Source organism: Cavia porcellus, unplaced genomic scaffold, assembly GCF_034190915.1.
Source record: "Cavia porcellus strain 051 isolate PalLab524CR breed Dunkin Hartley unplaced genomic scaffold, mCavPor4.1 scaffold_12, whole genome shotgun sequence".
In the NCBI taxonomy this organism is placed as follows: Eukaryota; Metazoa; Chordata; class Mammalia; order Rodentia; family Caviidae; genus Cavia; species Cavia porcellus.
This window is the reverse complement of record NW_026947495.1, coordinates 65,449,730-65,464,753: the sequence shown is the minus strand read 5'-3', so window position 1 is coordinate 65,464,753 and position 15,024 is coordinate 65,449,730. Positions and strand designations below refer to the sequence as shown.

At 38.7% G+C, this 15,024-nt stretch overlaps 1 protein-coding gene across 10 annotated transcripts in view; it reads right to left on the bottom strand.

The window, feature by feature from the left end:
* The window catches only part of Osbpl6 (oxysterol binding protein like 6), a 186,383-nt gene that overhangs the window by 22,321 nt on the left and 149,038 nt on the right, over window positions 1-15,024 (bottom strand). For 6 of the 10 annotated variants that reach the window (XM_063259363.1, XM_063259367.1, XM_063259368.1 and 3 more), the window contains 3 exons: window positions 11,914-12,079; window positions 8,890-9,023; window positions 8,087-8,110 (listed from right to left, as the gene is read on the bottom strand). In XM_063259363.1, the coding sequence (XP_063115433.1) occupies window positions 8,087-8,110; window positions 8,890-9,023; window positions 11,914-12,079 (324 nt within the window). The remainder of the gene's footprint in view (window positions 1-8,086; window positions 8,111-8,889; window positions 9,024-11,913; window positions 12,080-15,024) is intronic. The other 4 variants (XM_063259366.1, XM_063259369.1, XM_063259370.1 and 1 more) reach the window with 1 other exon arrangement.

Here is a 15,024-nt window from a genome sequence, read left to right as displayed (position 1 = left end):
CAAGCAAGCATACAACAGAAGAGTACACAGGTGTAACTTTGACAATAGCATCTGTGATGCTCTTGCTTTTAGAATCATCGAGTCAGATTCAATCAGTAAGAAGGAAATAGAGGCTTAGAATTAAGGTATTAATTCTTTTTATACTGTGAGGTCACTACTTAGTAGGTTTGTCGGCTGAGTTAGTGGATTTCATAAAAATGATACATGGAATTTTATCTCCTTTACAGCCAGACCCATACATCTCAGTCTAGTCTACCACCACACATATATTACTTTTTGCAGTCTGGGATGAGAATTCTTTCCTTTCCTCTTTCTCTTTTCCTCCCTTTTCTCTCCTCCCCCTCTCATCCTCTCTCTCTAAAGTCTGACAGTCATTTCAAAGCTAGGTGGTTATTGTAGGAATTCTGTGGAAATGGAATGAGTAATACGTGGGCTTTAGTTTACAGAATTATATTTAGTTTGGTTAAAGAAAACAGCTATATTTTCATTTTCTGGAAGCATATAATGAATACACATGACAGTGAAATGGAACTAACTCAAGTGCAGACTAAAGATGCCTTTGCTGATCACTATAGACATAGGCAACCATAATTAAGAGCACAAGGCAGTAGCAAACTGACTGCAAGCTAGCTGCATCACATCACTCTTAGCACACTTGAGTGGGTTCTGATGACACAACACTTGCTACACCACAGGCTAGTATGTGCAACAACTGCTTTGTTACAAGACTAGGACAGCTTTATGTGGCGTGGCCTCCCTGCAGGGCTCTTGTGGACCAAAGTCGAGCGAGGCCCCTTGAAGTGCACACCACACTGCTGTATGCGGATCCATTACATTAAACAAGACAGGTGTGGGTCCAGAATTTCACCAGGCCTCAAGTATAACACCTGTATGAGGTCAAGGCCCAGGGGAAAGACGGGCAATTCTTTCCCTTCGCGTTAAAATTAGCCTTTGGAAGTGGAGGTGGACGTTTTAAAAGATCAATGTCAGGGCTTACTAAAGGAAGCATCTGCTTCATCTCGAGTCAGTGCATATAGTGAACCAACACATGCACAGATATAACATCATAACCATGTTTCCCTAGCATAGAGCAAGAGGTGATTCTCCCCTCCTCTTCCCCCACAGCTATTCTCTCCCTTCAGCCCAGCTCTTGCTTTTTAAGGGCAGAAGTGTTCACTGCAGCTTTGGCCTTTAAAGCCTTCTAAACTGGTTTGTAAAATGTGTCAAATATGTAGTACACTTGATCTGGTGTGTCAAGTACAGATGGATTAAAGGTGGGTACAGAAACAATAGCTGTTACATTTGGGGATAGGAGGAAACAGGTCCCTGATTATCTGAGAAAGCAGGAAATGAATTAGAAAAACTATTTTTAGTAGAAAAAACAAAAAGTATGTGCCTTAAAGGAAGACTTCTAATATCTTTTCATCCTGCAAAAGAGCTCAGGATAATTTTTCTCAGTGCAAAAGTCTCAAATATTTAAAATTAGAAAAAGAAAAAAAAACCCATGTTGATATTATCCTTTGTGGCTACTATAGACTTGTTTACTTGTTCTTTTATTATTTTTCTGTCCAGAAGTGTATGTAAGTTGTCTCAGTTATTGAACTCTTTGGAAGCAGACCTGTTTTGCCCATATGTGAGTGGGCAGTCTCTGTACACTGTCTGATGGGTTTAACTGCAGAATTCCAGTCTTAACCTGAGGGTTTTGCACAAATCTCAACTAATGGCTCCTTCAAAGTGACTGTACCTTCTGTGGCTGCTGGAATGATATTAATCAAACAATCCAATAAAAACTTAAGATCAAGGACAAGAAATGCTTTTCTCCAGCATGGGGATGTTAAACACAAGTTTGCTGTTCTGAGAAAGTGTAAAATTGTTTTCTCTGGATATTTAAAAATGTCAAATGCTCATATAAGCCCTTTCCTTAGTTACTAAATACGATCCTGTCTAATGGGTACGCATGAAGACCACAGGATAACTCACCAATAGAAAATGAGGGAAAATGTTATTTTAAATCTGAAAATATCTTTTTTTAAAAAAAATTTGTTAGGTGTAATGTGAAAAATAAAAAATCCTGGACTGGGAATCAAAGATGAGGTTTTCTTGATTTGAGGGGTAACTGGTTTTGATTGATTAAGATGCTTAGTTTTGCTGCATTTCAATTTCTAATAAGCCAGTAGTAGTAGATAAACTTGAAAGCCCATTTCAAATTTGATTGAAACATTAAATCAGAATCTTATATTAGTTTTTGGGTTATCATTATAAAGAGCAAGTACCTTTCCAGAATAAGGTAAAAATAATCCTCGTTTGTTTCTGATTTTTACATGAAAGTTTTCTATATTTCCAAAGAGTTGTTCATAAGTCTTTGGCTAGTAGAAAAAAAATTTTGAAAAAATTTTTTACATTAAATGAAGTTTATTTTGTCATTCACTGGGATGATACAAAGAGTTTTTTTTTTTTTTAAGTCCTTATCAATCAATTCTCTTATGGTTTAAACTCTCTCTTCAACTGACAAATGGATAACAAATGACAAAGGAGTGAAAGAGAAATTCTGGTTAAAGTATTTCTCACTGGAATGAATAATAATAGAAATTTTTTTTCAAATTTCAAAAGCAAATTTTCTGAAATTGTATCTAAAATTTAAAGCCCAGGGTTTATCATCATTTACCAATATTAGTAAAGAATTACAGCTGATTGTCAAAATATTAGTATTATGCTACATTAGGCAGTGTTTGGTTCTATGGCAATGCATTCTATTACTTATCTTCCTTCAGAGATTTGACACAAAAATAGAAAATGCCATCGTGCTTCTATTATTTCAAACACATGTGTATGGAATTCAAAGCCAGAAGTTTAAAAGGAATACTTTTACTAATAATATATATGTGGTGGTAGAGAAAAGTTGTTACATAGCACAAAAAACATGAAATAAGTATCCACCTCTGGCAACCCCAATGGCACAGAGTAAGCTGTCAACCGAGCATGCAGCAGTGCATTTCTGTGCATCTTACCCAGGCTGGCTCCTCCTTTTGCCTTGGTCAGACAGACTGTTTTAGAAGTCTGCTGGAGCCAACTGCCCAGAGCTGTGGTACTGCACTCTCAGGGCATCTCTGGACCACATTAGGAGGTCCCTCCCAAACTCAATGCCTTTCTCTGTACTGGTACCATAGAAATGGTGGGAATATTGAAGAACACAGGTGATGTCAGGGAAAGGAGCCTCTCAGTGATAATTAACATAAGACAGCCCAGAAGGCTGAAATAACGCAGGGAATGTCCTCTAGGAGAGCAAACAGTGACAAAGCAAGGAAAAAGGAGGCAGATCACCAGCCACTGGCGCCAGCCAATGAGCAAGAAAAGCAGCCGAGACCTGTCAGTAATAGCATTATTCTATTGGTGGCTGTAGGACAGACAGGGAGGGAGCCCTTGGGAGCCGGGACCCGTAAAGTCTTCCCGAAGCAGGTTTTGTACAGATGCTCACTACTCACTTAAGAGAGCTTGACCTGCACTAAAAACTCCACACGGCATGTTCATTTCCTCATGGCAGTGTCTTTCACAGTCAAATCAAATACCTCCAAGAAATACACAGTTCCTTCTCAATGCAGAAAACAAGTTGCCATTTTAAATTCTGAGCCAGAATCAATGACCTAAATCCTTACTGATGTAGCTATTGACTCTGAAGACAGTGGGTTGGAATTTACCTTAGGCTGGGTGAGACTGTTAGAAACATTTTACTCAGTGGAATTGTGGGTCTGGGAAGGAAACATGGAAGATTTGAAACATATAGTTTTTGTAATAAAAGAAGGAAACATATTGTGAGAGAGAATTATCACAGAAGCAAACACGTTGGATAAAAGTAAAACTGGTTTCATATGAGTGAGAAACTAAGTGTGGAAACTGTCAAAGACTCAAAAACCAAATGCTGGGTATTTCTTTACAACCATCTTTGATTTTTTTCAATTAAAAATACTATATTGTATTATATTTGGAAAATGTAAAATGTGGAATAATGTTTTTGAAACTTCTAACTATTCAATGTTGGTGGTTTGGTATATTTCTTTTTAAATTGTTTTCTATTCATTTTTTCATATCTTTTACTGGGTGCATAGTTTGTCCCCTAACATTTCTTTTATGTTGCAAGCTCTTTGGAAACATACTTAGTTGCATAATAAGCAATGATTTCCTATTATTACATTTGTAATAATTTTTTCCAGAGTAAATGACGCTGCCATGAATGTTTATGCACATAGTTATTTTCTATATTCAACATTACTTGCTTAGACGAGTCACAGCAGCATGACTGACAGTGTCAATGGGTTACAAACTCCGTAAGGCTTTTTAAATATTGCTAAATTATGGACAAAATGACAGCAACTTAAATATGACAGATACTTTAAAAAAATAAAGGATTGTATGACCAAGTCTCAGGAACTGTGGCATTCAGGAACAAATAAATGGATTTGGAATTTCTATCCCACCACAGAATATTTACTTTGGTATGTAAAACATTGTGGACAGGAAGAATGACAGATATCACAATTGGGATTCTGTAGTACACCACTTTGTGCTGTCAGTTTTGGTGTTTTTTGCTCCCATTCTCATATACACAATATTTCACTGATTTTAGACACACATTCCTCCCCACAATGAGCACAGCTGAAGCAAAGCATCAGTTCAATTGACAGTAATAGCCTTTTTTTTTGTCAGTAATGTGCAAAATAATAATACATCCAACAACTGATGGCATATTAATTTAATGAAACACGGTAATTCTAGCTGGGGTATATGGGTCATATTTTGTTCCCTGCATTTGTATGGATCTCATTTCCTATATTTGGCACAAGCGTTATATAAATTCTGGGTCCAGAAATCAAACTAGTAACAGCAATATAGTGTAATACATACTGTGTGAGGAAGATGAACTCAAGTAGAGTTGGGTGCAAAGGCTGCCTTAGTCTTATATACTATGGTACGTGATTTTGATGTTCAGGGTATTACATAAAACAGACATGAAATTATAGCTGTAATAAGGTTGTCTATGAGGGGTAGATTCTGCATAAATTATCCTGCCCTACAAGCTGAAGCCCAATCACTATGCTGTCTTTTGGGTGTGAAAGTTAATTTAAGTTTCATGGGCATAAATTAAGAAAGTTTTATACGTGTTTGTATACATACAGCTTGTGGAAGTAGTATTATTTTAGAAGAGGAATTCATTTAACTGTCTAGCCTTCCATGATGTTAGTCACCCAAGGCAGGTAATGATTTATGCTCAACATGGAGTAAAGAATAATTTCAGGTGTTTCATATGCTATGTGACTTCTAAATAGCTGACAGAAATGGCGGCGTTGATAGATATACTTGAACACCTCATTGAAAAACAGCACTCTGATCATTAGAAATATATCAAATAGGACTTATATCAAATAAAAGATAAGCTTTAAAGTGTGAGGCTACAGTTATATACCATCTCTCTCCTACCTCCCTTTTCTGTGATGAAGAAAAGGGAGGTGATGAAGAAGATAACTGGGGATTTACCAAGGACACTTGCATGTGGACCAAGAATGCCTCAGGCTACCTTAAAACCACACTGTGATGTGAAGTTGAATACATATAAAAATATAGTCACAGCGCAGAAGGCTGCACGTACTCAAGCTATTTCATGTTTCTTTAATCTTAAGTGCTGTAGTAAAGAAAATAGATTTGGCTATCAGATGGTTGCATTAGTTGGCCTCCACCTTCATCCTCTTTACCTGGTTCATTCTTTTAAACATGCTGTGAGGACTGCAAATTCCAGGGTCGACATCCAGGCTATGTATTACTTGGTGTTTATCAGATGCTGTTAACTTTTCCCTTTTGAGACTATTAAAACTCTGCTCTTGACCTCCATGATCATCACTCCTCAATTCCTTGACTGCTCCTTCTGAGGCTCCAGCAAACAATGCTTTTTCTTAGTCTATTCTTAAATATTAACGTTCTCTATGACAAACAGAACCAGTATCACTGAACCTCCTTTATTCAGGTTGGAAACGCAATTCATCAACATCTGTAACTTCAGGGACCTACTGTAGTACCCACATCTTTCTCTCCTGAGCTAGAGACCTGTGTAGCCAACTGTCTGCTGGATGATCCACAAAAACACCCATAATGTATTTCTTTCTATTTTTTTTCTTTTTTTATGGTACCAGGGATATTTTTTTTTTTTTTTTTTTTGGTACTGGGGATCAAACACAATGTATTTCTGACAAACCAGTTCCTCTTGTTCCCTTTCTTGGGGGAAAGAATTATCACATACCTAGGTATCTAAGTAAAAATCCTGGACTTGACTCTCTCTAACATTCAGCTGGTCTCCCAGCAATCACTCCTCCTCAGTATCTCTGAAATTCATCCTTTCTTCTATCAATGCTGGTATCTTCTTAGTTCAGGAATCTTATTGCAAGCATCCTTAACACATTCTTGAATTATTCTAAATAATAAGAGTCTGCTCAACTGGTTTTGCTTCAATTTCATTCAATCTCATATCACGTCAGGCTAATCTTTCTAACATAGAGAATCATGCAGTAATTCCAACATCTAGCATTATCAATATCCAGGTAAATTCAAGTCCTCTCCATCACCAACTGGACAAATCCAAACTCTTTTGTGCGCACTCTGATGAGCTGGCTCCTACCCACTTATCTATTCCTAGAGTAACTTCCTTGTTCACTCCGTTCTTCAGTCACCTCTCCAGTGATCTAATCATGGATAGTGATTCATTATATAAAACTAAACTATCATTAAACTTGAATGTCTAAGCAAAGACTGTAGTGATTTCTAAAATACAATCCAGCCTCTAGGTGGTCTGGTGGTCAGTGGAAGAGTGCCTGCCCAGGTGAAGGGTATGGGTGGATGCAAAAATGTGAACACAGTTAAAATGCTGTGGTAATACCCAGTTTCAAGCACCAAACTGATGCTTGAGGACGGTATGCAACAGTCTTTAGAGTGCCAAGTGATTTTCTTGAGTCCTTTGGCTAAAAGACATAAATGAAACAAACCAAAAACCCAACAAAAATCTACTGAGGCCTTTACTTTAGATGTAAATAAATATGTTTTCACAAAAGTGGGAAATATTTTAACCCAAAGAAAGCAAGTTTATATAATTTTGATTTCTTTTAGCTTTTATTGTGTTAGCAGTAGGTACTTCCTAGTATTCTGGAATTCAGAGCTCTGGTTCTGCTCTCAGTGAGGAATCTGTCATTCTTCTGAACAAATGGAGCCTTAGAAGCCCACATGACCATACACTGCTGTGGATACTGCAGTGCGGTCCCTTCTATACTGTGACTTGGGTAAATGATGCTCATTTTCCCAATCAGATCATGAGCCTCTTGGGGACCAGACACATGATGTTCCATTATCTTACACAATACCTGGTATACAGTTATTTGACCAAAAGAATGAACAAATGAGTAACTTTTAAAATTTCTCTAATCACTTCTAATCTCACCTGAAGCTCCAACCTAGATCTCTAGCAATGATTCTTGCCAAAAAGCAAAGAAAAGCAAGCAAGCAGCAAGCAAGAAACAGACTTTCTTATTTTTCTTAGGATAGTTTTGATTTACATCCCTAAGCTTTCATCATTAAACACATATTATAACACTGCAACATTTAGGGCACCACGAGTGTATTTTATGTGTTCACAAGAGAACATCTGTATGTTTGACTATTATTTTGATTTTTCTGATTGATGATACTTTCAGAATAAGATTTGTAAGCTCAACTAATATCAACTGAGCCTGAAAAGCTCTGTAACATGAGACGAGTCCGGGGAGAACCCTTAAGAGCTCTGGAGAGTGACCCCCTCTGCGGGCTGGGAGGACAGTGCCGCAGCAATGCGCATGCTCCTGAGCCCCAGGCGGGCTTAGCACTGGAAGCAGCGTGCACCCCGGTGAACGCAGGAGGTGTGGCCAGGTAGCAGCAAACCAGGACGCAAAACTTAACACTGAAAGTACGCTGACGATTGAAATACAGAAGACATAGCGATGCAGTTTACATCTGATTTCTAGGGACTGAAGTCACTTATTCAAGCAGGATCTGACCCACACGGAGACCCACTTACCCAGGATTTGCTTCCTCCTTCACTCTGATCCAAGGCACCAGGAAGTGAACAATATTTCATATAAACACAGAGTTCTCACACAAAATCATACATCAGCATTGAATTCTTAAAGGGACTAAAATAAGTGCATTTATGGACTAACTGATGAAAACGTTCCTTTCAGAGGAAGTGCTCAGTGTAAAAAGACATAAAGCAAAATTTTAAAGGATTTGTATCAGAAGGCTCAATTTTGATTTTCAATAGGGACTTGATTAGTGTTAACATGATCAACTAATACATACATATTGAAATACAAAAGTCTAGCTTCAGGAAACATATCTTAGAAAGAGAATCCCAAAGCAGCAAGTCAGAAAAGGAAAAAAACAACAAGGAACGATAAATTCATAGTAATTACTAATTTTCAACAGATTAAAATCTAAACAGAAAAAAATTATGCGTGGAAGAGTTAGTAGATTTTGTTCTATTTACCAATGGACTGAATGTTCTAAAATATATCTAAGTGTAAATCATGTATATATATATAAGTGGGTGTTTTAAAAAAACAGGGCTGCCTTATAAATGATTTAGGCATTAAGTATTTAACTAATCAAAGTAACAGTTGGATGTGTGCAAGCAAGTTTGGTTTATTTTCATTCCTACCTGGACAGTTTTGGGAAGAAAGATAACCAAGTTCAACAGTGGCACTGCAGCGTCTTGAGAGAACATCAGAGGAAGGGACCGTCCCAGGACCGATGCTTCCACCCCCGCCTTGCCTAACAGAGCTGGGAGCGTGTCACACACATAAGAACAAACACTCTCTTTACCTGAGACAGTGACTGCCGCAGCCGGGCCATCTGCGTGTTGTGGCCTTTATTGTGATCTTGCTCGGAAACCATCTGCTTCAGCTTCTCTTTTTCTATAGCTATGCTATTAAACGCTGACTTCAAAAGAGAATGCACTGGATGGGCAGAAAAGCGAGAAACAAATCTTTAGTGTATCCAGAAAGAATATCCAGTATGATGAAAGCCTCAGGATTTTAACTCGTGCCTAGACATTTTCTGGAAAAGCTATGTTGAGGTCTAATTAAAAACTAGGCTGAGAATGAAATGCACCAGGGTATTGTATCTATACTCAAAACAGAGATGGCAATGATAATGAATTAGGGTGAACATTTCTGCATTTCATACCAGTCAAACCAACCAAGATTTGGAAATGCCACATACCAATTCTAAATATCCCTATGTAGAAATTAATTGACAATCCACAGTTTACTTGCTGTAGTTGATAATATTTTGCACAGTCCTCTCTGTAGCATAAAGTGTCACACAAGTCATTTAGACTTAGTCAAAAATTATTTCCCCAAGTACACACTCTAAAAGAGCATTTTCTGAATCCTATCAACACAAAACAGACAGCTGATGCGAAGTTCTGACTGCTTTGCTTGGAGGCAGGAAATGACTCGGCCTTAAGAACAGCACTTGGCTGCTTCCTCAGCCAGGAAGGTCTTGATGCCAAAGGTGCCTGGCTCTAAAGGCAGCACCATCACCTGCCCCATTTCCTGTGTACTTCGAAACTTACATGGTAGAAATCCAAAGTAGGTTTTCATCCTGAACTACAAAAAGCTAACTCCTATTTTCTTACAAAGTTTCTATACCATGCAATGTTTCTGAGCTAAAACAGGTATTTTCCAATTTAGGAAAAGTTATTTCTAAAGGAAATAGAAAATTTTAGCTCAAAACATAGTGGCTTGAATTAAATGGGGGAAATGGCAGGATTCCAAGGATGAACCAACAACCTGGTCCTTCATGCACAATGTACAGGTGGGAATCACTTAGAGCTGGAACGCGTTAACCCTGCTAGTGGCTCGAAAAGCAGACTCCTCAACTCATTTTAAAATTTTTCATGCTTTCCAGGCAGCCACGCAACACTCATGGAAAGGTTGTTTACTTTTGTAGCTTAGAGGTTATGTGTGTCTGTTGAAAACATTTTCAAGGGAGGCTGCAAAACTGTTGAAACCTGGATTTCCTAAAAGCTTCAGGATTGTGAACAAACAGAGAAGGCTTTCCTGGGGCTGCCTGCAAATCAGGCCACCTCCTGGGAACAGCTGTGCTGTACGCATACTATTAACTCTGGCATTTGCTGTCTTAGTCTATCAGCTGCTGCCCCCCAGTAGTAAAAATTACAGGTTGTGAATTTATGGTGTTACAAGAACAAGATTATTCCTGTAGCCTAATAACATAATTAGCAGCCAGTTAAAAATACCAGTAAAACTGTATTTGTTAGGAGTAAAAAGGCAGGTGAAGCAGAGTTGACTTTACAGTGTATCAACTGACAAATATATAGAAAAAAAGGGTAAAAATGATTTTGTCTCATTGTTTTAGAATTATAGAATTAGTATCTGACTATGTGTTACATACTTATCTCTCAAATACCCAGTATCTGTAATTTAGAGTAGCATAGTAAGAAGAAAGTTGACTTATCAGCACTCGGGAGGCTGAGGCAGGAGGATCACTATGAGTTAGAAGCCGGTCTGGATTACAGAGTGAGTTCAAGGCTGCCTGAATTGCATAGTGAGACCCTGTCTCAGAAAAAAAAAAAAAAAAAGCTAATTTAGAGGCCAGGGCTCTTCGAGAAGTCAGTTAAGAAGTCAACCATCTTTGCTTATGGTATGAGGTTGTAAGTTTTTGTTGAGTTCAACATTCCCAGGGATGCCTACACTCTTTCTTTTCCTGAAACTTCAGGTTCTTGAGTATCAGGGGGCACATAAGAGGTGCCATTTAACTGTCAAGGACATTTTATAAATTATCACCAGTAGCCCCAGGGAAAATAAATTCACTGCAAGGTGTTACTGACCAAAAACAACACAATGTACATCTCTCAGGAGATTTCAAGAGCCCTGAGAAGGTACCAACATTCTAAGTCAAATGATGAATGTCACCAGCTGTGAGTAACACACCTCAGCAGGGAGAGGGGAGTTAATCTGGGAGCGATACTAACAGGGCTACCCCGTCCTTCTGTATTCTACTGTCTTGTTTCTTACTTATTATACCTTCCTCTCTGGAGCTGGTAACAGTTAATTTACACAATGATCCTTATTGAAAACTTAGTACCCTTTCCCATTCCCTCAGCTCTGGGCTTGCATATGATGCTCTGACCAGTTTCCGGTCAGAGACTCTGAAACCCTTCCAGAGCTGACCCTTCCAGAGCTGACTTTGAAGAGAACTAGCAGCTTCCACCTACCCGCTCTTGGAGCCCAATCACGGAGGGACAGGAGGAGGGGCACCGTCGTGGGCAGCCTTCCAGCTGTCCCACAGATAGGCCAGGCACAAGAAGGAAACCGCTTTGCGTCTTTCAGCTCAGCCCAGCCTCTGGCCAAGCACTGCTGATTGAGCCTGGCCCATGACACATGGTGCAGAAGCTCGGATCTCAGCCGAGCCCTGCCTGAATTCCTGACCCAACGACTGTAAAGTATAGAAAATGAATATTGTGTTTAAATTAAGTCAAACAGAATGTTTTTTCTTGCAAAGGATAAGCAATAAGTATGTATTAAGAAGATTTTTCAAAAAAGATGCTGGTAGCATCCAACTGGACTGCTTAGGATAATCTTTTTCTCTCTCCACCTCCATGACACTCTATTCAGTCAAAACTGAGACCTGCCAGGTGTGTTCTCCCAAGAAGTAGGAACGTCTTCCTGTAGCATTTTGTGTCTACAAGTCCCACCAGCATATAAAACAATTTCATCTCCTACCATTATTACCTAATGAAGATAAAAGAATAGATCTCTTATCAAACAATGCTCTCATCAAAGAAAAGATTTTCTTTAAAGAGCGCATTGCATTTGCTGTTACCTTTCTGTGCAATTAGACAAAATTCTTCCTGCAGCTTTGTATAATCTGTTGAACTTTCCAAAGGGTCAGTGAGGTGGCTGGGGGGAGTCTGAAATTCAATATCTGCACAGAGGTTGGGGTTGGAGGAATGCAAGCGAACTGGTGACATGGTGGCACTGAAAGGGACCTGAAAGGAGAAACACAAATTATTAAACACAAACACAGTGCCCTGATCAATCTTCCCCCACACAGAAAAGATCCCTCCTATTCTTTAAAATAATAGAATCCTCTCTGATGACATGCATGGAAAGGCTCAGTACTCATTTATTTTGCAAGTAGCTGGGCTGGGTAAAGAGAGCCTCATTTTCCATAGTTGGTTTAGACTGTCTTGAACTCACTGGGTTTTCTCTGTTTACATCTACAGATTGACAGGAAGAAAAGGCATGATTCACTTCCACTCTGAATCCACACTTGTACAGAAAAGAATCACTGGCTGAAAGCTGCAGTCTGAACTGTGATACCAGTGATCTTCTCTTACATAGTTGGGGCACTTACGTCATAGGACTGTTTTACATTCACCTTTCTTGGGGAGCAGGATCTTACTAAATATGTAAAAAATTTGAGATAGTATATGGAAAGATTCACCTGCTTCCAGCCATAAAATAAAATAAAAATGAAGTTTAATAGGAAATAAATGGTCTAAAGAGATTCACAATTATTTTTGGAAATAAATTTACTAAAATGTGTGGAATATATACTATATAAATGACTGTAATTTGCTTTTCTATGTTACATTCTACTGTTATCTATCTGTCTGTCTATCTATCTAATGAACTGGCCAGTGGCCAAAAGCAAAATGTAGACCATGGCTAGAGATACTCCTGGTCCAGCTAGCTCTGGACTAGGCCTACGACGGATAGAAGAAAAGCATCTTTTTTTCCCTCTTCAAGAAGGTTCTACCTCAGCATTACAAATGCTGTTGTCCAAGCATTCTTAGAAAAATGAAATACCAATTCTTCTTGCAAGCCAGATCACCAGTAACTTTTCCTTAACTGTTCCTCTATAGATGTTCATCAGTCATCTTCAAGAACTGTAGTCCAGACTCCACCCAAAGCTAAATGTGGGATAACTGAAAGGATAATTCTCATGGCATATCTAACAGGAAACATGCTATAGCGAGGAGCCACACCTGACCCCGAGATAATGTCCTCTCTATTAAATGTGGGACACCTGTATGCTAAGAAGAACTACATAAGTTAACGAATAGCTAAGCTGAACACAATGGAGTCTTAAATTGGCTGTTAAAACAGTAAAAGTGGTTTCATACATTCTTCACAGGGAAAGGGATCTGGAATGTCCCATTCAAACTGCAATTAGTTTCCTAGGAAACTGAAAACTAATTTTTATGTACTTCTGACTAAAGATGTTAATATTGATATCTTTCTTGTTAACAGAAGTGTGTTGAATGGGTCATTTTAATTCAGAAATTCAAGAAATAAAATTGAGAATACAAATTGGCGTGTATTAATCTATCTAATTGAATACTTCTTTAGCTTGAGGCCTTATTTACTCAGGTTTTCACTCAGCCATTTGGATATTACATGCTTCAAAATTTAAATGGTAGCTGGTTTCTCTGTCGGTGATGGTTGGCATGGGAGCTACCTGCGGCTCTCCAGGTTTATACCTGGAAACGCTTAAAGCTGGATTTGGGCCTTTTATCTTGCTCAGGAAATAAATCCAAGGCTCCCTTGAAATCCCGTGATTGGGAGGGAACCTGGTCCTAGCACACCCTGGGACCAGTAATTGTGGTTTGGAGTGAGGACACTAGGAGATTCTCTTAATTTGTTTATGAAGAAGTGAAAAGAGAAGCAAATTAAGAGTAGAACTGTTGGTTCCAAAATTTTGCAATAGTGAACATGAAAGAAAGCTCAGAGAGAAGTCCAACCTAGATCGCAAGCCTAGAGAAGTTATGGAGCCAGTGGGGACAGTCCCTGCTCTTGTCTTCCCCGTCACACGTACTGGGATCCCTTGAGAGGCACTGCCTGCTCTGGATCCTCAGTGCTCTTCCAAGGGGGTGGGGAGGACCAGAGTTTCTGGTTCCAACCTCCTGTTCTGTGGGTCTGAGCAGCAGCTGAAGAAGGCCACTCTGAGTTAAGGATCAACCAGAATAAACGTTGGAAACACTTTTCTTTGGCATAATCTCATTATGTCACAGATACCAGAGGGGGAGAGGAAAGAAGTAACTCAGAATCATTTGGGAGGATTCTACGTAAAGGATTCTGGCAGCGAAAGAGAGGGTCAGATGCAAAGTCATTAAATCAAAGTAGGAATTAAGGGCAACTACTGCGTAGCCCTCAGCTTCAGGATCCTGGCAGGAGGGTGAGGGGCTGCGGGACCCAGCTGGTGGCCCTGATCAGTGCTGCTGATGTGCTGGGAACTTCCAGGCTGCAGATCCTAGGTGGCTTAGAGTAGCCACTCCCTTGATTTACTCCTGAAAACATTATTATATGTTACCAGTAGGTTTTCTCATGAGACACTTTTCGGTAATTTCCTAACTTCTGCAGTCACAGCTAAATTGGGATATGGGTTAATGATCTTTTTCTTTAAACTCTGTCTACCTTCCATTTAAAAAAGATAAATGTATTCTATTCAAATAGGTGCCAATCCGAGTTTTATTACATTCATTGCATGTATCTGTAGTTTTAAAAATTAACATGGGAGAAAGACAATTACTTCTTCACATGTTATTTTAAAAGTACATTATATAAGAAAACTGTTTTTAAAAAATGAATGATCTTCTTGTTGACTTTTGTCTACTTTTGAAGACCTACAATGTCTCCAATGTTTTGGTTTTGTCGGTTTTGTTCTTTATTGTTTTGTTCAATTGTATTATAACTAATGATATAGGCAATTCTATTAGAGATAGCGGGAGGCATTATGGTAACCATTGTTGATCACCTTGTATTATGTTTTTACATTATCTATTATGTCCACCCTTTTAACTTGACCGATTCTGTTCTGTTATGTCACATTTGGTTTTACTCTCTTCCAAAAAAGTAATAAGAACCGTGGGAGCAATGAAACCCAAAATATGTAATAGTCATGGTACAAAAGAGAAGAAAAGAAAGTGCT